Source organism: Ursus americanus, chromosome 10, assembly GCF_024610735.1.
Source record: "Ursus americanus isolate L20-20 chromosome 10, mUrsAme1.1.p, whole genome shotgun sequence".
Classification (NCBI taxonomy): Eukaryota; Metazoa; Chordata; class Mammalia; order Carnivora; family Ursidae; genus Ursus; species Ursus americanus.
The window spans coordinates 63119577-63144066 of NC_142136.1; the positions used below are offsets into that span (position 1 = coordinate 63119577).

A 24490-nucleotide genomic window follows, 5' to 3' on the forward strand; every position below is an offset into this window, starting at 1 on the left:
AATGAGGGAGAGGTCAATTTTCTCTTTTTTGTATCTGTCAATTTAAAACCAAGTCATTTCAAATCTATTTTGTAACTGCATTACTCTTGGATGTAGGTTGGACTGTGATTCTTCTTTCTGTGACAAAAACTCATGTCTGGGCCCTTTGGCTTTTGCCAAGGTGGTTCAAAATAACACTAAATCACAGAGTTTCAAGCTGCCCAGGAAAATGCGATTTCTTTCAAGTGGATTAATATCAGAATACAGAAACCACGGTCCGAATCCTTCTATTACCTTCAGCCTAAACAACTGCACTGGGTAACTTAAAAAATAAATAAATAAATAAAGCACAAAATTTTCTATGCCTGGATTTCGAAACTTAATGTGCAGCCATTAGCAGAGCAAGTTCCCTCCATTATTTAAATCCACAGTAAGCACATCTTTCTCTGGAACTCTATTTCCTTTTCATTTTAACAATAATCTAAATCTAAATTATTTTAAGATTTTGTGATTATGGAGCAGAATTGTGATTTATGTTACACCAGCCGTGATTTGTGACACTGAGGATGATTTTTGCCCCAGGGAACACTTGACAATGTCTGGAGACATTTGTGGTTGTCAGAGCTTGCAGGGAGGTGTGCTGAGGGCATATAGTGGACAGAGCCCAGAGATGCTGCTAGACAGGACCGCCCCTCACACAAATCGTTAAAACCAAAGGGAGAGAAAACGCAGGAGTGCTGAGATTGAGAAACCTGTGTTAGACTCTTAGGGGAGTTTAGTAAAGGATATATATCCAGATAATTACAATATTATTTTAGAGGAATAGTTGGTCTATATGGATGTAAAGCAGTGGGACTCATTCGAAAAAGGATGACCTGGGGAACTCCGGAAGATGTAGATTTGAGGACTTAAGGTTGATGGAGTGATAGAGGGGTCTAGCTGGTTAATCTAACCTAAGGCCAACAGGTACTGGCTGGAAATGACTGCAGGAGATGGCGTGGGTGGCAGCTAGGCTGTTTGGAGTCCCTCACTACCAGATCATGCAGAGAAAGCTGACAGCCATCATTGCCACAAATGTGAAGGATTGATGTAAATGAACTGACCATGAATCACAGCCAGGGAGTGTTCTTGGGGTGGTAAGTGTATCAGCAGGGCTTAGATCACTGCCATCTTTTTATTTTTTATTTAGTTATTTATGTATCTTGAGAGAGAGAGCTCGAGAGAGTGCACGAGACAGCGAGAGCTGGGGGTGGGGACGGCGGGGGTGCAGAGGGAGAAGGAGAGAGAGACTCTTAAGCAGTCTCCACGCTCAGTGTGTTCAGCCTGGAGCCCCAGGCTGGGCTCAGTCTCATGACCCCGAGATCATGACCTGAGCCAAAACCAAGAGTCTGATACTTAACTAACTGAGCCACCCAGGCGCCCCTAACTGCCGTCTTTAATGGGTTGGCTCAGGATTTCCAGGGAGACTTCACGTGGAGGTAAAAGGGATCACAGCCTCAGAGGAGGTGAAGTTCTCTGCTAGGACCTGAATCAGTGTGAGGCCACACAGGGTGAGGGACACGTGGGCGTGTGGAGCATCATGAGCGATGGTAGGGATCACATTCAGGTAGGGGGTCAGGAAGACTCTGTGGAGGGGACTGAACTTTGAAGAGGGGAGACTGAGGTCAGGAGGTACAAAAGGCGAGAATGAAACAGGGCCAGGAAGGGCTCATAATCCGTAACAAATAATTAACTCTTAGATGCTCACTCAGTGTTCCATGGGTGGCTTGTAAGTTTATAACTTGCGTTTAGTGGATGCTTAAGACATGCTTGTTCTTAATCTTTTTATTCATTGTTCTGAGGCTCTTCTGATTATAGATTAGGACCTTTTCTTTTTTGTAATCTTTGATTCAACTTTGGTTCTTAAATTTTGATCTGCCGAGAAATAGCATTGTTAATTACCAAGAGGGACCATGTTGTACATGTCCTCTGAGATTTTGTTTTAAATTAATTAAATATTTTGTTATGTAATAGTTGATACTTTCAAAAGAATATGTGACGATGTATAAAAATTATGAACATTTAATATATGGTAATATAACAATATAAGATTCAACATTACTAAAGCTGCATCTTCCTGTTGTGCTACTCCTTTGCCTCAAGTATTAATATCTTGAAATTTGCGTTTTCACTGCCCAGATGGTTTAACTATAATTTATTCATGTGTATATTGATCTCCATGATATTTAATTTTTGTTTTTAAACTTTAGAAAAATGATTCCATGCTCTGTGTAGTCTTCTAGGCTATACTTTTTCATTTAACGTTATGTTTCTAAGATTAATCCTTGTGGGTATAGTTAATATGTTTTTATTACTATATAATATTCCACTGAGAGATTTTATATGTCCACTTTTTAGTTGATGGACGTTTGGGTTATTTCTGCACTTTGCTATTTTGAATAATGTTGCTATGAATATTATAGTATGTCCAATAGTGTCATTAGGGTAGTGACTTTCAAACGGTTTTGTTTTTAACTGTAACCCACGGGACATACACATCAATATCTCCATCTCTCTATGTATCTATCACTTTAAAAACTTTAAGATATATATTCCCCTACGCTGAGCAGTCACTGATAAAATCCAGCCTATTTTTAAAAATGCTAATAGAGGCTCAATAAACTCAATAGATAAATAAATTTCATTAGTCATTTCTCTCTGAGGATTGAAAATGAGTCTAGGATATATACTGGGCTGTGGAATTTGCTAGATCTTAAGATATTAAAAATTCAACTTTAAAAAATGATGGCAAATTGTTTCCAAAGTGCATCATCCACCTAGTCCTACCAATTTTGGTTAATCGCATTCTTTTTTTTTTTTTTAAGATTTTATTTATTTATTTGACAGAGAGAGACAGCCAGTAAGAGAGGGAACACAAGCAGGGGGAGTGGGAGAGGAAGAAGCAGGCTCCCAGCGGAGGAGCCTGATGTGGGACTCGATCCCAGAACGCCAGGATCACGCCCTGAGCCAAAGGCAGATGCTTAACAACTGAGCCCCCCAGGCGCCCCTGGTTAATTGCATTCTTATCAACCCTCGACATTTCAGACAAAATTAGGTTTTCAGCAAGAAGTCTATTAGCTTAGTAAACCAAATGAGGATATATTAATTATTTTTACATATGTTCTAATTTTAAAACTAAAAATTTCTTGCTGAATAAAGTGCCAGGACTTCTAGAAGACTGGAGAGTACTGAGTTGTCCCATACTCTGTTGAGAGTTTGCCTAAGGAGGTGTTCACGTTTTCTTTGCTTAAAAGTCCATCTTCCTTGTTATTCGCTGTGCTTCGCTGCTCAAGTGTGCAGCTATTGATCTAGCTCAGTCGTGGCCTTGTGCTTGATTATTTTGTAGTTAAGCATTACTGAGAAATTATCTCGCTAAGTAAATGGTAAACGTACTGAGAAAATGGTTGTATTGTCCCTGAGAGTGTGACACATTTCATTCTAAAAAGACTGAAATTTTTATGGACAGTTGATGATGTCAATTTTAAAGCTCAAAGGATTGCTTAAATATGTGTACACAGGCTGTTTGATGAAAAGTGTTGGTTCAATTTTGTCCAAATGTGGCCTTCTAGTCCCAGCCTTAAATCTAAGACCAATCAGTAAGAACTTTATTTAGCTCGTTTGTAGGCCTTGCCATCATTTTGAAGGTGGAGAGTGTCTTGCCTGGTGTTTTCTTTACACTCACTAAGGTAGTGCTTCTATATGCTGGTACATCCCCTCCTGGCTTTTGCTGTGTTTCATGATTCCTTAGCATGTAAAAATCTACTTGTTAGTCTGGATGCAGTAACTAAATCTACCTAGGAAAAAGTTTGGCTCTGCACAATGATTCACTTCATTATTCACGGCCATCTTCTTGGTTTATGGGTGCTCAACTGTCACCGCATAAGGCACTTTTCTTATGCTTATCTGATGTAGGTGGCTCCAGCTTCCCCATAGCTTCATCTTTCAAGTCAGTGGTACATTCAAGCTTAGTCACCCAGTAATACCATTTTGTATATATTTCAACAAAATTGTCATCATCATTGACAGAAATTTTGGCAGCATGGTCTTGCACTCCGTCATTCTTTTGGGTGTGTTTTTTTTTTTTGGCTTGAAAATAAACAGAGCTCATTACAATGGAAGAGCTTACCTTTTCTCCAGCACAGATTCAATCTTTTGATTTGTGTTTAGTTTCTGGAATTCTTTCCCAACAGTGAGAATCCGCACTATACATCTAGAGAAGCACTCGCGTGCACAGTGGGAAAGTAGCAGTTAACCCCTGTGACGTGGAGTGAATGGAAGGAGTAGATGAACTTACATGCAGAAATACTAGGACTCTAGTTGGTGTCACGTCCTCAATTATGCCACGTCTGTGTTTGCAGAGCATTCCACCTGGAGAAAATGTAACAAGGGGCAGCAGCTCAAGTTCATGCCGTAGAGTCCATCCAGCTGTGGTCTAGGAAACGGGGAAACAGTCCTTTGGGTATCCGTTTCAACCGTGGGTCTCACCAGACCTGTACGATGAAGAAAACGCGTTGCTTCTGGGCCGGGCCAGAGTTATAGGCCCTCTACGATGAAATCACTCTGTTGCCACCTATGTTTAAAATAAAGCTAAAATAAAACAATACCCTCCCATAAACCATTTAGTAAAGCCTAAAATAGCCCCACAAGTATCCTTTATTACATTTTTAAGACTCTAAATATTTTGAAGCAGTTTAATGGTATTGTATGCTGACTTAAATTCTTTTCATTCCTTAGGTGATGAAGATTTTTACTCTGAGAAGCTACTGTGTGGTTTTAGCTCACACACAACACAGCACCCAGGACATGGTAGAAACTAAATCTAAAAACTTCAAGAATTACTTCAGAATAGCTTCGCACAGGATATTTTTAAGGGTTTTTTAGAAATAATTCGTACTTTTTGTAGTGCACCTAAGCGCAAGGGATGGTAGTTAAATGTTTCCGGTAAGCCTTTCATTCTTCTGTAGATTTGTATTTCTCAGAGGGCCAAAATGGGAAAGAGGAAAAGTGAAAGGTTATTTGTTGTGTTCAAAATAATTATAGGCTGGAGTTATGGAAGCTAATAAAATATTTTTTTTAGTATGCCTCATATACATAACTTGTGTGTTGACGTATGAGAGGCTCTGAATGAAAAATAGGGAAATTTCTGAAAAAAAAACCCATGTTTCTGTCTACGTGTCTGTGATGTACTATGTCTGCTGTGCCACGTGATCACATTCCCCCATATTTGGGCTGAACTGCATTTTTTGAGAGAAAGAAGGAGGGAGGCAAGGGGGGGGATGGTGGGGGAGGGGAAAGAGGGAAGAAAGAGGGGGAGAGAGAATATGAGAATTAATGTTTGTATTTGTTGAAGGGAAGCTCATTTCTGTTGTTCCTAAACACTCCTCAGGGTTAAAAAAAAATAACATCCAAGCTGTCCTGAGGTGACTTTCCAACAATGAGAAAGTGGAACTGTACTTCATTACCTGTAAAACCGATTTTAAAGCATCTATTTTTTTAATAAAGGGAAATATCCCTTTTCCAAATTTGAGCTAAGCTAGTCTACATGGATATCATCCTACATTTAGAGTAGCCCAGCGTATCTGTTTTCTGAAGGACATCCTGGGAACGTTTGTTAAAAAGTAGCTTATTGACTACATCAGCAAAATAATATTGTATTGCTTGCAAAAAAGCTGGAACAGTTATAAAATTCTTAAAGTTTTAAGGTTTGGTGTTTTGATGGGCAAAGAGTTTTACTGATTGGTTCCACAGCTTGCTAATAAGGGTATTCTTTAGTGCCCAACAAAAACACTTAGATAAGGTGGACAGAATACGTTTTTAAAATTAGAATTATATTTTAGAAGTAGGAAGGTAAAATGAGTTCTGTTAATTCTACTAATGAGTCTGGATTGTTTCTGACTAAAGAATTAGATTCGTTTAGGAGTAAACTTTGTGAAGTTTAGCAGTTAACTCTGGGAACTGCAACATAATGAACTTGGTAAATATGAGTGAAATGGAAGGATATCTCTTCCTGACAAAGCTATATATGAATCAGATTTTTCTAGACTGACTAATACTTTTACATTTATTATGATTCATTTTATCAGACCAGTCGTCTTTCTCAAACTTATATTTGTGGTAAACTAGATTTTCATGGGTCAGGATTGCTTGGAGCAAGGACACCTTTAAGATGCCTTGTATTGCTTAAGATCTGGTTTATTCTTTCTGAGGTTGCTAAGGGACAGAAAGTTTGATTTTTTTTTTTAAACAGCAGCAGTTGTTTGCCAGTATATAAACAATTCAGTAAAAATAGAATTCTAAGGGTCTTCAATTTGTAATTGATAAATCATTCATGCTGAAATAGTTGGCCTTGATTCTTATTCTCCTTGAGAATGTGGAATGTTTTATAAACACATTAAGAGTTACAAATATAGAGAGAAAAAAGAATTGCGCTATCAGTAATGCGATGACACACATTCTTGCCTAGTGAATTTTTAATCAAGTACTCTACTGCAAATCATAAAGCATGTTCGAATTGGGTGTAAATTAAGAATAGGCTCTAAGTAACACATAGTCAATGTTGTTGCAACCTGTTTGGGCCCTACTATGAGTTAAAGGCTTACTTTGTTTTTATAAAGCCTGGCTCTCTGCTGAGTTCTGGCTCTGAAGTTCAAGTTTTAGGACAAGTGCGAGCTCCTGATGAATGCGTCATCATCCCTGTTTGTAAGATAGTCACTACCTACTATCTAACTGGGAATGCAAGACCGATTTGGGGAGTGAAGGAAACATGGAACCACGTTTTAGAGTGATGATAGCCCACCACTTTCAACAGGAAATCGTATCTTCCTGTAGCTTTAACAAGAGCAGAACCAAAATATGTGAGTCCCTCAGAGAGACTCATCGTATGGTACTGTTTCAAAATGTGCTGAGGAAGGGTGGAAAAAATCAATCTTTATGAATAAAAAGTTAATTCAGAAAGAAATTCAAGTATGAAAAAGCAGTGCTTGGGATAACAATGGGCAGAATACTTTCCGCTTTTCTATAGTTCACTGCTGTTTCCTGTTGGGATCTTTCCGACTCTGGAGGCATTTTTCAGTTGATGCAAAATGCAAAAAAGTACAGAAGTAACGTGTCTTTCACTCTTCTTTCCAACCACCAGTGGTTCTTTCCCCAAAACAGCTGATGTCAGCTTCACGAGTAATGGAAGTATTTATCTCCAGCCCCTTCCTCTAAGCTATTATATCAAAGTGTTCGAAAGACAACCAAGTTAATCACATCTTTCTGTAAGGAACACAAGTACTGTGGGTCACCATTGCAGAATTTCTTCTGTCTCCCTAACTTCCGAGGGCTGGTGAGTAGCATGCACAGCCCACACAAAAAACATTCGTACGTGTTATTTCCCCCACCCCGAGGGTACAGCCTGCTTTAGTAGGTACGTGACCAACTTACATTTTGAGAGGTTATTGGCGATATTTTTGTGACTCCTAGATAAAAGTGTCCAAGCACGTCCTTGGCTGTCCTGATTCCTTCTTTATCCAGCTCTGGTCACCTCCTTGTATCATAAAGAGGAAAGAGCCCAGTGGTCAGAGGAGCCAGGGTTCAGACTGGGTAATGAGCGATGTTCATTTTCCAAGAGTAGGTCTACTTTTTCCTGAGGTGCTTCGGAGGAGGACGCTAGAAAGGCTTTGTCGTGAGTCACGCTGGCTCACTGGCCTCGATAGGAGCTTGCCTTCTGTTTTCTATCCCGTAATTCAGAGCACACCCCTCCCTTCCCACTCTCTCCCTCCTTCCCACCTTTTCCTTACTCCTCAAGTCTCTCACCCGTGCTCCTCCCAGTCTTACTCAGACTTCATCAGGACGTTGGAGTCTTTCAGAGGCAATGCTCCTATTCTTCCTGTGACCAGATGGACAGACCTGTACTGTCCTCTTTATCTTTTCTTCCATCGTGATCCCACTTCCTCTCTCTCTTCTGCAACACGAATGTCTCCTTTTTACTGATTAATTCTTCTTCATCTGTAAGATGTTCTTTAGAAGCCCCGTCTTAAAAGAAAACAAAACAACAGTCGTGATTCCACCTTCCTCCATAGCTACACCCCCGTTAGAGCTTCCACGGTCTCTCCCCCGAACTTTACGATGTCTTCTGGCTGGTTTCCCTGGTTTCCCTCCCATCCCATTGTTCTCCACGTGAGCCGCCATTGTGATCATCTAAGAATACATTAGATCACTAAACTTACTTGTTTTTTTAAATCCATTCAAGGCTCCCCTTTGTACTTAAAATAAAACCCATTTTCCATACATTGTCTTCAAGGTCCAGCACAGCTGCCTCGAGCCCTCAGGTCCTGCCTCACCTCCAGCTGGGCACCTCCTTGCCCACTCCTCCCTGGCTACCCAGGCTTCCCTTCAGTTTCCCAAGGGCACCGAGTTCTACCCACGCCTGTGCCATCCTTTTAGAGCTTTTGCCTGGAATTCTCACTCCACAGCTTCTAGAGAGGCTGACACTTCCTCTTCCTCTTGGTTTTATTATTCCTTCCTCAGTGAAGTCTTCCCCAGTGGGCCCAAGAAGGGCTCTCGCCCCTGCTTTTCTCTATCCCAACACTATGTTTGTTTCTTGCATGGTATTTTATGGCGTATTACTATTTGCTTGTTTAATATTTAGACAAGATTCTAAGCTCTCTGAGGGCAAGGACCATGTCAGTTGTTTACCACTAGGCAGTGCCTGGCACAAAGTAAGTATTGATGGTAGGTAATTTTCTTGAAATACACCGATGAGTGAATGCTGGCCAACAAATGAAGCTTGGCTCTGGTTAATCGTTAAGATATAGAGCTTGTTCATTTACAACAGAAAGCCAACCCTTCACTTGAACTGCATGTCCCTTTAGAGTCACATTATTTTGGAGATTGAAGAGTCCTTGGATGGCTTTTGTCCTGCCTTCCTATCATGCATGCCCCTTCTGTCATCATCCTCCATTTCAGTATGGAGTTCAGATTCAGCTTTGGGTTCGTGTCCTCCCTTGCTCCCAGTCTAAGCATGGCAGGGGACACACCCATTGTTGCTTTCCTCCCATCTCCTTTGGGCACTACTACTTACTGGTTGTGTGATCTTGGAGAAGTTAATTTCATTGTGCCTCATGTTTCTGAAATATAAAGTGGGGTTATAATAACCACACACAGCTGCTGCAGTGATTCAGCGAGGAAACGCATGGGAAAACTTACCATGATAAAACTCAGTATGTTAGCCGTAAGCCTACCATAGCCTCTGCTTTGTTTTCCTTATTTCCATTAACTCGAGTCTTTAAATATATATATATATATATATATATATATTTGTGATAAAGTACACATATCATAAAATTTACCATCTTAGCCATTTCTAAGTGAACAGTTGGGTGGTGTCAGATAACATTTATAATATCGTACACCATCATAATGTTCATGTTACTGTGCAACCATCACCATTATTCGTCTAAATAACTCTTTTCATTTTATAAAACTAAAGATCTATACCCAGTAAAATGACTTGCCATCCCTCCCCACCATCTCCGCCCAGCCTCTGGCAACCACTACTCTACCTTCTGTCTCTATGAATTTGACTACTCTAGATGCCTCAAATAAATGAAATTGTGTGATATTCGTCCTTTTGTGTCCAGCTTACTGCACTTTGCATGATGTCTTCCAGGCTCATTCACACTGTAGAGTGTCTTAGAATTTCTTTCCTTTTAAAGGCTGAATAATACTCCATTGTATGTAATATAACGTTTGTGTATCTGTTCATCCACTGATGGACATTTGGGTTATTTCTGCCTTTTGGTTATTGTGAAAATGCTGCTGTGAAATTTGGTTTACAAGTATCTCTTCAAATCTCTGCTTTCCATTTTTTGGGGGTATATATCCAGAAGTGAAATTGCTGGATCATATGGTAATTCTATTAAAAAATTTTTGAGACATTGCTATACTGTTTTCCACAGTATCTGTACAATTTTACATTCCCACCAGCAGTGCACAGGGGTTCTGAATTCTTTACGTTCTCAACAACATTTTATCTTTTCCTGTTTTTTTTTTTTTAGAGTAGCCATCATAATGGGTGTGAGGTGATATCTTATTGTAGTTATGGCTTCCATTTCCCCAGTGATTAATGATGTTGAGCATCTTTTTTTTAAAAGATTTTATTTATTTATTTGAGAGAGAACACGGGGCGGGGGGCAGGGAGAAGGAGAGGGAGAAGGCAGGGAGCCTGATGCGGGGCTCGATCCCAGGACCCCGGGATCATGACCTGAACGGAAGGCAGATGCTTAACCAACTGATCCACCGAGGTGTCCCAGCCATCTTTTTATGTGCTTACTGGGCGTGTATATCTTCTTTGGAGAAATGTCTGTTCAAGTCCTTTGTTTTTTTTTAATCTGATTGTTTGGATTTTTGTTGTTGAGTATTAAAAACTCTTTCCTCTAGATATTAATCCCTTATCAGACATATGGTTTCCAAATATTTTCTCCCATTTTGTGGGTTGCCTTTTTTTTCTGATGCACAAATTTTTTAAATGTTCATGAAGTGCAGTCTGTTTTTTTCTTTTGTTGCCTCTGTCTTTGGTGTCATGTCCAAGAAATTGTTGCCAAATCCAGTGTCGTGATGTTTTTGCCCTATGTTTTCTTCTAAAACTTGTTTATAGTTTTAAGTCTTATATTTAAGTTGTTGATCCATTTCGTGTTGATTTTTATATCTGGTTTGAGATAAAGGTCAAACTTCATTCTTTTGCACGTGGATATTCAGTTTTCCCAGTACCATTTTTTGCAAGATTGTCCTTTCCCCTTGAATGGTGTTGGTACCCTTGTCAAGAATTATTTGACCATATATGCAATGATTTATTCCCAGACTCTCTATTCCATTCCATTGGTCAATATGTCTGTTTATGCCAGTACCACACGTTTTGACTTCTGTAGCTCTATAGTAAGTTTTGAAATCAGAAAGTGGGAGGCCTCCAGTTCTGTTCTTCTTTTTCAAGATTATTCTGACAGTTCACAGTCCCTTGAGATTCTGTATGAAATCGAGGATGAGTTTTTCTAGTTCTACCCAAAACTTCTTTGGGATTTTGGTCAGGATTGCAATGAATCAGTAGAGCACTTTACGAAGTATTGACATCTTGACAATATTAAGCCCTCTAACCCATGAACATGGGATGTGTTTCCATTTACTTATGTATTCTTTCATTTCTCTCAACAATGTTTTGTAGTTTTCATTTGTGTAAGTTTTCTACCTCCTTGGTTAATTCCTAAGTATTTTATTCTTTTTTTTTTTTTGCTTGAATTTCAAAACTGATCATCTTTTATTAAAAAACAAAACAAAACATTGAATGCGATGTGATCGCATTTTACAAATTCAAAGGTGTTCCCTACATGTTCAAAAGTAACATTCTGTTTAGCCCATGCTAATACATAGGCTTCAAATTCATCTAAATCCCACTGCATGAATATCTCTCCCCAGTCAGGCTATGTGTGAAATCAAAGATTCCTTGGGGTCTGTGCAATAATAATATTTAGATCAGGGTTGAGAACACAATAAATTCCTAAGAATACACATTCTCTTATGAGGAATCCATATCTTCATCAGTGACAATGTTGTTGGAGATATTCAGAAGCTTACATCTCTACATTCTGCAGTGGTTATTCATGTACTCACTGAGCCAGGTCCTGGAGGGCCTGTTGGAGGGTGTTATTCTAAGCCACGATCCCCCCATGCCTGTCACCACATGAGGGACCAGTGGGCCATGAGTACCAGGGGGCCAATGATGCTCTCCAGCCTCTCCTCAAGCAAAGGCTGGAACCTGGCCTCACTGAATGTCATGGGGTCCAGGATTATCTTATTATCAAACTCATTCATAGCCTCATTCAGCTCACCGATGCCCCTGTGGCCTTTGGCTTCATCAGTGGGCTTGAGTAGCATTGGAGATGTCAGCAGTGGCCTCCTGGACCTTATGTGTTTATAACACATAATCTCAATTGGCCCTTTTGGCAGCAACATCTGGGTGGTGGAGAAGCACGTGGGAGGCCATGTGCAGCATAGCGGTGTTCTTCCACCATGGCTACCCTCTTATCCTACCAGTGAGGGTCCTTCTGTTCCTGTTGTCTTCTTGCTGTTACATAGTTCAGTTTCATCTTCTCCTCCCCCAACTCTTTAAAGGGGTTGGCAAGGTCTTGCTCATTTGTAGCGTTTTTGACAGCTTCCAGGGCTGCCTCCACCTGCTGCACAGCATTTAGCTAAGGGAAGAATATTTTCCTAATGATTTCAAAGAGGAAAGGCTTCATCCTACTCTTGGAAATTCTGCAGACAGCCAAGCACTTGGAAAGAATGGAAGTAACACAGCAGACAAGATACGAGCAGCAGGTTTCTGGTGAGGGCTCTCAGGCCTCTAAATATTTTGTTCTTTTTGGTACTATTGTAAATGAGATTGTTTTTATAATTTCCTTTCTGATTGTTCATTGTGAGTGTTTAGAAGTTTTGTGTGTTGACTTTCTATCCTATTTTACTGAATTTAATTATTCTAAAAGGTTCATTTGTTTGTTGGTATGTATGTGAAATCATTAGAGTTTTCTATATAGACGATCAAATCATCTGCCAGCATAGATAATTTTACTTCTTCCTTCCCAATTTGGATCCCTTTTATTTCTCTTTCTGCCTGATTGTTCTGGCTAGAACTTTCGGTTTTATGTTGAATAGAAATGAGAAAAGTGGACATCTTTCTTTGTTTCTAATCTCAGAGGAAGGCTTTTTCAGTCTTTCACTGTAGAGTATAATGTTTACCATGGGTTTTTCATATATAGTTTTTATTCTGTTGAAGTAGTTTTTTTTTTTTCCTAGTTCATTCAGTGTTTTGTTTTTTAATCATGAGAAGGTGTTGGATGCCGTCAAATGCTTTTTCTGCATCACTTACGATGATCATGTTTTTTTGCTCTAATTCTGTTAATGTGGTGTATTACAGTGGTTGATTTTTCTATGTTGAATCATCTTTATATTGCAGGAATAAATCCACTTGGTCATGGTGTATTTACTTTGTTAGTATCTTGTTGAGGATTTCTACATCAATGCTCATAAAGGACATAGTTTCCTTTTCTTATAGTGCCTTTCTTTGTCATTGGTGTCAGGATAATGCTGGCCTTACAGAATGAGTAAGGAAATGTTCCCTTTTCTTCAATTTTATGGAAAAGTTTGAGAAGGATTGGTATTAGTTTTTCTTTAAATATTTGGTAGAATTCCCCAGTGAAGCCAACGGGTCCTTGGCTCTTCTTTTTGGGGAGATTTCTGAGTATTAATTCAATCTCCTTACTAGTTATAGATCTGTTTGGATTTTTTAATTTCTTTGTTATTTAGTCAGTAGCTTTTGTGTTCTTAAGAATTTGTCTGTTTCGTCTAGATTATCCAATTTGTTGGCATACAGTCGTTCATAGTATTCTCTTATACTCTTCTTTAAATTTTTGTAGACTCAGTAGTAATGTCTGCACCTTCATTTCTGATTTTAGTAAGTTGAGTCTTCTCTTTTCTCTTAGTCCATCTAGCTAAGGGTTTGTCAATTTTGTTGATCTTTCCCAAGAACCAGCTCTTAGTTTCGTTGATTTTTTTTTTTTCTCTATTGGTTTCCTGGTCTCCGTTTTATTCATCTCTGTTCTAATCTTTATTATTTCCTTCCTTCTATTAGCTTTGTTTTTCATTTTCTAATTCCTTAAATTGTAAAGTTAGATTGCTGATTTGAGATCTTTCTTATTTTTTTTTTAAAGATTTTATTTATTTATTTGACAGAGATAGAGACAGCCAGTGAGAGAGGGAACACAAGCAGGGGGAGTGGGAGAGGAAGAAGCAGGCTCATGGGAAAGGAGCCTGATGTGGGGCTCGATCCCATAACGCCGGGATCACGCCCTGAGCCGAAGGCAGACGCTTAACCGCTGTGCCACCCAGGCGCCCCTATTTTTTAATGTGTTTTTAGCTATAAATTTCCCTCCTAACACTGTTTGTTGCATCTCATAAGTTTCAGTGTTTTGCATTTTCTTTTTCATTTATTTATAAATATTTTCTAATTTCCCTTGTTATTTCTTCTCTGATCCATTGCTTGTTTTATATTATTTAATTTCCACAAATTTGTGAATTTTCTGGTTTTATTTCTGTTGTTGATTTCTAACTTCATCCTCTTGGGGTCAAAGAAGATGCTTTGTATGAAATCTATCTTTTTATATCTATTGAGACTTAATCTGTGGCCTAACATATGGTCTGCCCTGGAAGATGTCCCACGTGAGAAGAGTGGCTGTGCTGTTGATGTTGGTTGGACTGTTCTGTAAATGTCTGTTAGATCCAGTTGGTTTATTGTGTTAAGTTCTCTGTTTCCTTACTTACCTCCGTGTGGTTGTTCTATCCATTATTGAGAGTGAGGTATTGATGTCTCCAACTCTTATTGTAGTGCTCTCTTGTTCTCCCTTCAATTCTATCAGTTTTTACTTCATAAATTTTGCTGGTCTGCCATTATTTGCATAAATGTTTATAGTTGTTATATCTTCTTGCCATATTGAGCCTTTTCTTAATTATATAAAATTCTTGTTTGTCTCTTATAAACTTTTTTGATTAAAGTCTATTTAGTCTGATATTAGTACAATTAGCCCTACTCTCTTTTGGTTGATGTTTGCATGAAATATCTTTTTCAACCTTTCATTTTCAATCTGTTTGTGTCTTTGAATCCAAAGTGAGTCTCCTTGGATCATGTGTTTTTATTCTCTACTCTTCTGCCAATCTCTCTTTTGGTTGGAGAGTTTAACCAATTTATAGTTAAAGTAATTAATGATAATGAGAGACTTCTTCCGCCATTTTGCTTTTGTTTTATATATGCCTGATAGCTTTTTTGGTCCCTTATTTCCAGCATTGCTGTCTTCCTTTGTGTTATGTTGGGTTTTTTTGGTAAGTGAAATATTTAAATTCCTTTCTCATTTCCTTTTGTATATATTCTTTAGCTGTTTTCTTTTTGGTTACCATTGGATTGCATTAAACATCTTGAAGTCATAACACTCTGATTTGAATTCTTGACAGGTTAACTTTAATAACATGTAAAATTGTGCTTTTTTAATCCTGCAGGCCCAACCCTTTCAGTTCACAAAATTACATCTTTACACATTCTGTGCCTCAAAACATAAACTAATATTTAAGTGCATCAGTCTCTTAAATTATACAGGAAGAAACATGTGGAGTTGCAAAACAAAGTTACAGTAGTGCTAGCTTTTAGACTAATATTTTTTAAAAAATATATTAGTCTCTTAAATCATATAGCAAATAAAAAGTGGAGTTATAAACCTTTGTTTCAGTAATACTAGCTTTTACAATTGCCCATGCGTTCACCTTTATTTAGATCTTTATTTCTTCATATGGCTTCAAGTTAGCGTCTCGTGTTCTTCATCTCACCTTGCAGGACTCCATTGATCATTTCTTTTAATTCCAGGATAGGTCTAGTGGTAATGAACTCCCTTAGCTTTTTTTTTATTGGGACTGTCTTAATTTCTCCTTCACCCTTGAAGGACAGTTTTTCCTGATATAGGATTCTTGGTTAATAGTTTTTTCCTTTGAGCACTTTGAATATTGCTGGCCCATTTTGCATCTCTTTAGTGAATTTTTTCATTTGTTACTGTAGTTATCAGCTCCAGAATTTCTTATTGGTTTCTTTTTACATTTTCCATTTCTATTGACATTTCCATTTGTTCATACATCATTTTCTTGAATTTCTCTACATCTTCCTTCAGTTTTTTTGAGCATCTTTAAGATAGTTGGGTCGACATCTTCGTCTAGTAGATCTGCCATCGGTCTTTCCTGGGAACAGTTTAATTTGAATGGGTCGTACTTTTCTATTTCTCTGTATGCCTGTGATTTGTAGTTGTCAAAGCCTGAACATCTGAATCTGATGATGTGGTAAATCTGGAAATCAGATTCTCTTCCTTTGCCAGGGTTTGTGGGTTTTTGTTATTGCTTTTGGTTTTGTTTTGTTTTTTAATATTGTAAGCTGTTTCTGTGCCGAGGATCAGCCTGAGGTATAAATTGGAGGTCTTCTCAAGTCTTCTCTGAGCCTGCTCCTTTACCTATATATGCATAATCACTTTCTAATTTTCCCCATTATGCATTTGCTTTTGAATATCCTAGCCTTTAATGTCTGGCTCCTGAAAGAAAAAAAAGAAAATAGAAGGAGGTGGGGTTGCTGGACCTATTTAAATGCCCCGGAAGTCACTTTAGCCAGAGGAGGAGAGACTTGCAACAGTGGGGGGAGGTAAACTACAGTAGCTGTCCTCCCATTTGCAACTCTGTGATCAAGCACAGCAGTCAGTGTTCATCAGATCCCTCATGTTTGGAGGACAGGGTCCATCTTGCCTTCCCTGACTCCTGAAAAGTGAGTGCAAGGTGCTGCAGAAACACATGCATGGTTGCCTGCCAAGGGGTAAGGAATTGGTCACTGCTACTGGGCTAAGGACTGAAATTGACCCAAATTAGCCACATTTACCATCCAGCCATTCCTGTGGAAACTGTAATCCTTCGATTGGTTCTAGAGTTCCAGGATAGTTATGTTATACAGATCCTGCTAGGGTAATAATCATCATCTAGATGAGGAGACAGATTTCCGGTGCTTCGTACTCCACCATCTTTCCAAAACCCTCTGATTCTAGTCTTTTTAAGGCTCTCCTCCATTTTAGTTAGAATAGTCAATAATTCTCTTTAGTCTCTTCAGCTTGTTCCCCTTCTCTCTCTTACCTTCTTCTGTTCTTCTTTCTTCTAACTCAGTGCTTTTTTTTTTTTTTTTAACTTTTTGGAGGTCACAGGTTCTTTTAAGAATTTGCAGAAAAATACCTATGGACTGTCTCCCTAGAAAAATCCACATATCCACAGTCACTCAAAATGAGCAGACAATTCAGATGTCCAATAGATGACCCAAAGCTCCATCATGGCCCTCCTTGAATTGAGCCTTTATTATAAAGATGCATCTCAGTCATCTTCCTTTGGTACTATGGTCAGAAGATATGCTTCCTTGCAACAAGATGCTAATTAGCAGACTGTGAACAGGAATTGCCCTCTCACGGATTTGTAGGAAAGTTCTGAATACAGCTAGAAAAGCCTCTTTCCCAGAATATGAAATCATGATGCCATTTCCATGTTTATACAACTGATATGTTTATCCAGTGACACTAAACTGGTACGTGTATGGGGTAGGTATTTATACTTTACAGTACAAAGTTATAATTGCCACTCATTTGAAACACATAGGGATAACAGACTAAGTTAAGTGAGGATGAAGTCAAATTAATGAAATGTACATCCAATATGTGTGTGTGTGTGTGCACACGCGCATTCGAAGCCTGGTTTCTCTTCAGGTGTATAGAGTAATAACACATGATATATATATGCCAATAGGGATAATAACAGCCAACTATTTTCTAGGTAGACATTTTTTTGGATCTGTTTTTATACTTTAAAAGCACTTGTTATGACCATATTAATTACTAGTATACAGAAAGTGCTACAAAAGTAGTCTGGAGACAGTCCTTTCCTTTAACGAGATTTAAAGGGATACCATGGATTCGAGGGTCAAATTGAGAAGATTAAAAAATTGAAAAACAAAACAAATAGTGAAACAATAACATTTTGTCATGGCGAGTGTTTCTGGATGGGCCCTTGCAGCATGGACACATGCCTCCCGTGCCCCAGGGCTGATGATGGCGTACAGCCTGGTGGGTGGTGTAGACTTCTCTTGGCCACACTGACCAAGAAGCAGTGCCCACGAAGGATCGTTCAGAGGTTCCTTGTGTGCAGTGCTGAGACTTGCTCCGGGGCCGATAGCCAACATTTTCATCTTAAACGGCAATTTTTTGAATTTTGTTTTCTTCAGAATTAAAATCACCAATTGAATCTTCCAAGGAGGCCAGTAGGTAAAAATAATCTTGAGTAACTGCTAACGGGAGTTTGATGTAAACTGGCAGCTTAAAAATGAAAGGTTCATGTCTCCCAAACTTTTATCCAGCCTGGCAAATTGGATTTTAGGGTAGAACTATGTACACTTAAAGCATGGTGTGTGCACGTGGTCAGTGCTGCTCTTCTTTTAAGTGGTCCTGTTTATTTTAAAAACTTGAACATGAGAAGTTTTTTTGTTCCCTCAGTTGGGGTTTATTGTAAAACTCACGTGCCCAAAGAAGAAAGTCCTGTTTCATGCTGTTCGTGAAGTGGACCACGAGTGAACTGGAGGATGGATGGGATGGGGCTTTTGTCCTTCCGTTCACAGAAGGCAAGCTCTAACGGCCAACAGACGGCATTTGTGGAGATCTGGGGTGATGAAGGCCTTGAGGAAGGCCCTGCAAGGGATGTCGAACACAGTAATGCCAAGCATACATTTTCACTCTTATTCCTTAGTGGTAATAAAAACAACACTAGAAAGAAACAAAAATCTGGAAAGAAAAGTGAAAATCATGTGGTGTTGGAGGATGACATTTGCTATAAAATGGGTCAGTTTGAGAACTGTAGGGGGAAAAATTGTTGTTTGGCCCTGCTCTATGTCATATAGCTTCCTGAGTGAAGGTTTCAGTCTCAGACTGCACTGTCCTGGGGGTGGGTGGAGAGGGGGAGTAGCAATGTAGCGTCAATAGCCACTATATAAGTCACACAGTGCCATGTGGCAGGTACAGCCAGCAACCATGGAGTCATGGAACTATTGCCTGGACAGACCCTTACAGGGAGAGCGAGCTTGATCTGTAGATGAGGAAATGAGGGGGTCCAGAGAGATCACATAGTTGGTTTGTGGCAAGGGATAGACAGTTTTCTTAGGAAAGTGAGAATTTAACCACAAAAAGAATTAGTAGATTATCCTAATCTGCCAAGTTAGTAACCTAAATCCTTCTAAGTGCAACTCAGTTATCATCTCCAAAATCCTTCCAGAACCCACAGGGTTGGGTCAAGGACTCTTCTTCATGTAACCACCTCTGGCATCTCTCTTCCATAGCTCTTGTTAGATTTTGCAGAAATTATCTGGTCAGGTTTTTGTTTAGTTTGCATACATAAACCCTTCGCATACATTCATCTTTATAATCTATTCTGTTTCATTCTTCTTTGTACTTTAGAGGGATAGAGTAACTACACGCAATATTAATAACCCTTCTCCTATTTGTGGAACCATTTTTTAATAACGTCCCTGCTCTCTTTTACTTATTAGGGTGAGCCTGGGCAGCGGTGCTTTCAGGAGGACGTGGTGAGTTTGAGCAGATAGTCTGTGGGCATTTAAATTATCTGGCAGTGGAAATCTGTTGTGAGCCAGGTTGACACTACTAAACAAGTTTGCATGGGGCGGGGCGGGGGGTGGCTACACTGTTGATGTCAGTGTGACGACCAGCTGGAAATAAACAAGGGGCCCTTTGTTCTACTAGTGGCAAAAACTTTATATGAGTGAGAGTGGAATAGCCTTAATGAGCCTTAAGTGACACCCTGGACAAATAGGAACTGAAACCTTAGTGAGAGTCCAAGTCTGATTCACTTTTTGAATTTACTTTCTCTAGTAAACAATATACCAAACATGGGAGCAAGTGTAGAGAATATTACTTGAACATCCGCATACCTACTCGTTAGTTTTATTAAACCCGAACTCTTCGATATTTTCTATCCTCTTTCTCCCCTACCCAGAGGCTTTTCTAACGCCTTTGGTGTTAAATAGTCTGAGATTCTGAATTGGACTCTTTGGGGTCTCCCTCCATGCCAGGGCCTCTGTGTAGTGCGACAGGCACTGGGTCTTGTAGCAATAAAAGCACAGTTTTGGAGCCACTATGAGACTATTACAAAGGCTCAGAATGTGGCAGCATGATCAGACTACAGAGCCAGGGTTCCTCAGACCTTACATTCTTGACAAGTCTCAGTGTTTCCCCAAGAGATGAGGAGTGATGGTGGCCCAGAAAGTCACTCATCAAGGGGAACCTCAGACAGACATGGCTGGAGGATCTCTGGTTTAAGGTAGTGCTTTTCAGGCTGTCTTGACTGTACGCCAGAGTACCAAATTGCACTGCATTGTGCATTGCACGGGGACCCTCAGCATATGTGCGTGCACGTCCACACACACTCACACAGAGCACAGCCCTGTGAATGAAGGGGTTAATGAAGTAATACTCTTTCGTTGTAAGCTGTCCTGCAATATAGTCTGTTTTGTTGCACAAAAGCTATTTTGTTTGAATAAACTGATGTCATGTGTCATTAATAGATGGGAACCCATGGTTTAAAACAACAACAGTGAACCCTGGTTTACAGAACCATTACTTGTCTCATGGAGCCAACGTTTTTTTAAAGGGTATTTGATTTAACTCTGCTGAACATTTTTATAAAAAGGTTTATCTATCCCTGACGCAAACTTAAGGCTTTATTTCACAATGTACTCATAGAAATCCCGTGTAAAACTAAGCAGAATTCGAAGCTCTTTGGGGGTTCAGGTTATTCTGCATTTTGTTACTTCTCTTTAAGTCTCCTAATCCTCTTCAACCATTGCTTTCAGGCGGCCTGTCTTGATTAAATAAACAAAACTTGAACGCAGTGACTTAACTGTATTTTATAAATTCGTGATCGTTAAGCCACAAAATCAACCTTTCCAAATAAAACTGAGTGTAAGTCAAACTGCCAAGTGAGAAAACCCAGCTATCAAGCCCTCAAGTCTCCTTTGCATCAGAGTTTACCTCTCTGTACAACGCTAAATAAAGTCTATACGAGGAAGAAGGTGATGCAGGTGTTTCTGTCTACTTATTAAACTCATCAGTTTGCGTGTAACCAGGCTGACATCCTGCTCCCCTGGGGTGCCTGACACCCATCACCGCAGCAGGGGTTTAGGTAGCACCTTTGCCGGGAGAAGTTTATATAATTGTACTCAGAAAGGTACAACTCCTCCTCCAGGGAACTGGGGGAGAAAGTGATATTTGATGCATACCAAACAAGCAGTTGTTGGAGATTTTGAGCTAGATTGGTTCTAAAATACTAAAATGACTTTGCTTGCTCCAAAATGTTACCAAGAGACACTTTAAACATGAATAAGGTAGCTGGTATCCAGAATCTGGAAGAAGGAGAGGGTTTTGTTTCAGCCAACTATTTTGCAGAAGAGGAAGTGTGGTTCTACCTCAGGAAATTTAAATGGGACTGTTGAATAACTGGGAAAGAATGTCTCCTTTGGATGAGAGGGCGAAGGAGAATTCGGCTGATTTTCAGGCAGGATAACAAATATGACAGCAGTACTTCTCCGTGTACATGTTTATGTACTGCGACTATGCGTAACTTCTAAAAAAACAGTTCTCGAACTTTTTGGTCTTATGATGCCTTTCTGCTCTGAAGAATTATTGAGAACTCCAAAGAACCTTTGTTTATGTGGCTTATATCTATCAATCTTTACCATTTTGGGAATTAAGACTGAGAAACTTAAAAAAAATTTATTGATTCATTAAAAGAGAATGATAAACCCATTACATATTAACAAAAACATTTTTATATTAAAAACAGTAATTAGAAAGAATTACCAAAAGAACTGTTACTGTTTTATATCTCTGCAAATCTCTTTAATGCCTGGTTAATAACATATCATCTGTTGTGACGTATTTTTTTTGCATATCATCTGTTGTGATATATTTTTGCATATCATCTTTTGTTATATATTTTTGCATATCATCTGTTGTGACATATTTTTTTTAAGTTGAAACACGTGAAGAAAATCTAGCACACACAGGTATGTAGTTGGAAGAGAGGACTTTGAGGCCCCCCTATAGGAACTCTCTGGTCCTTTGAAAACCATTGTCCTATAAAATAGTTTGGAAGAATATATTTAAGTGGTGAGATTATTAGTGTCCTACTAATTTTTTTTTCTATTCCATTTATATGTTTTTCCAACAGTGAAGATGAATTACTTGCACAAACTATAATTGAGAAAGGAAGAAGCATGAACATGTTGAGGGAAGATTATAGAGGCCCTCAAAATCCAGGCAGAGAAGTTTATTTTATCTTTTTTATTAATATTTTTTATTATACTATGTTAGTCACCATACAGTACATCCCTAGTTTTTGATGTAAACTTCCATGATTCATTACTTGCGTATAACACCTAGTGCACCATGCAATACGTGCCCTCCTTACTACCCATCACCAGCCTATCCCATTCCCCCACCCCCCTCCCCTCTGAAGCCCTCAGTTTGTTTCCCAAAGTCCATAGTCTCTCATGGTTCATTCCCGCTTCTGTTTACCCCCCCTTTCTTCTTCCCTTTCTTCTCCTACTGATCTTCCTACTTCTTATGTTCCATAGATGAGTGAAACATATGATAATTGTCTTTCTCTGCTTGACTTATTTCGCTTAGCATTATCTCCTCCAGTCCCATCCATGTTGCAGCAAATGTTGAGAAATCGTTCTTTTGATAGCTGAGTAATATTCCATTGTATATATGGACCACATCTTCTTAATCTGTTCGTCTGTTGAAGGGCATCTCAGCTCCTTCCACGATTAGGTATTGTGGACAATGCTGCTATGAACATTGGGGTGCATATGGCCCTTCTCTTCACTACGTCTGTATCTTTGGGGTAAATACGCAGTCGTGCAATGGCTGGATCATAGGGTAGCTCAATTTTTAACTTTTTAAGGGACCTCCACACTGTTTTCCAGAGTGGCTGTACCAACTTGCATTCCCACCAACAATGTAGGAGGGATCCCCTTTCTCCACATCCTCTCCAACATTTGTTGTTTCCTACCTTGTCAATTTTTGCCATTCTAACTGGCGTAAGGTGGTATCTTAGTGTGGTTTTGATTTGAATTTCCCTGATGGCTAATGATTTTGAATATTTTTTCATGTGTCTGTTAACCATTTGTATGTCTTCATTGGAAAAGTGTCAGTTCATATCTTCTCGGGCAGAGAAGTTTATATTTGGGAAATGAGGGAGACACTGTAATTTCTTAAGTAGGAAAATGACTCGTTAAAACTTGTATTGGGGAATAAATGGATTAGAATTGGAAGGGAGGAGCTACTTCAGACGTTGTTGCTGTAATCCAGGAGCGTGGTGAGGTGGGCGAGGCCTCACATATTGGTGGAAACAGAGAGGAAATTTCAAAATCTGAAAGACATTTTGAAGGCGGAATTACCAAGACTTGGGTAAGGGGATAGTAGAGAGGTAAGAGCCACAGATGACTAAGAGCTTTCAAGTCTAAAACATTTGAAGAGAATTTTCTCCCTTATATCCAACCTCTAATTTTTTCTGAAAATTATCCTGATGAAGCTAATTAGACTTTTGTCTTGTTTGTTTGTTTGTTTGTTTTTCAGAGTTGGCCATTCCCTTCTAGGGCCTAGGAGAAGGTGAACCCAGTTCCCAACCTGAATCGGTCAGTTACTTCCCTTAGAACAGAAAGACCTATGACATCGCTGGAAATTTTGTACCTATGACATCCCTGGAGAGTTACTTGCTGCGTTCTTCCCTCAGGCCCTGCAGGAAATAACGGGCTGTCTGTCCAGTTCCTGTTTGCCCTGGACGCCTGCAGTTCACCTCTTATGCACTCCAGCACCCCCATCAGCTCCCTCTTCTCCTTCACCAGCCCAGCAGTGAAGAGACTGCTAGGCTGGAAGCAAGGAGATGAAGAGGAAAAGTGGGCAGAGAAGGCGGTAGACTCGTTAGTGAAGAAATTAAAGAAGAAGAAAGGAGCCATGGATGAGCTGGAGAGGGCCCTCAGCTGTCCGGGGCAGCCCAGCAAATGTGTGACAATTCCCCGGTCCCTGGATGGGCGGCTGCAGGTGTCCCACCGCAAGGGTTTACCCCATGTTATTTATTGCCGAGTGTGGCGCTGGCCTGATCTGCAGTCTCACCACGAGCTGAAGCCACTAGAGTGCTGTGAGTTCCCATTCGGCTCCAAGCAGAAAGAGGTGTGCATTAACCCCTACCACTACCGCCGGGTGGAGACCCCAGGTGAGTTCTCTTCCTGACACTACAGTTTATTTAAAAAGTTGAGGAGCTGTGTCCTAGTTGATGAGGGGTGATGGGGCATCAGCAAGACAAAGACCCCCCCCACTACCACCAAAAGCAAGGAAGAGAGGAAGGTTCAGTTTTGAGGAAGTAATGCAAACTTTTATAGTCAGAAAAATCTAGAAAGAAGGTAAGTTCATCATACATGTACGTTTTGTTTGATTTTGAAAAATGAAGTTTGGATGTATTTCAGAGTTATCATCATCATGTTTTTCCAGTTCTTGGGGTCTTTGAAGATTTTAATATTGCCTTGATATGATTAACTGTAAAAAATAAACATCCTCCTTCCCATCCTCTCTCCCTCAATGGAACTGAACTAAGCTAAAGGATTTTGCTGCCACTTTCCACAAGCTCAGGTATATGCAAGTATCTCCTAGCTGGGTCAGCAAACAGCCAGTGAAAGAACTGCTGCAAATCCTTCTAGGAATGAAAGCAAAGGGCTAGCAGAGATTGACAGTTGCTCTGAAATGTGGCTTTAAATATAAGAAGG

At 39.6% G+C, this 24490-nt stretch overlaps 1 protein-coding gene across 5 annotated transcripts in view; it reads left to right on the forward strand.

The window, feature by feature from the left end:
* SMAD9 (SMAD family member 9) overlaps positions 1 to 24490 on the forward strand; it is a 73967-nt gene that overhangs the window by 24231 nt on the left and 25246 nt on the right. For 3 of the 5 annotated variants that reach the window (XM_045796948.2, XM_087865180.1, XM_087865177.1), the window contains one exon: positions 23307 to 23943. In XM_045796948.2, the coding sequence (XP_045652904.1) occupies positions 23532 to 23943 (412 nt within the window). In that variant the 5' untranslated portion in view covers positions 23307 to 23531. Of the gene's footprint in view, positions 1 to 19198; positions 19235 to 23306; positions 23944 to 24490 lie in introns of all 5 variants that reach the window. The other 2 variants (XM_087865179.1, XM_087865178.1) reach the window with 2 other exon arrangements.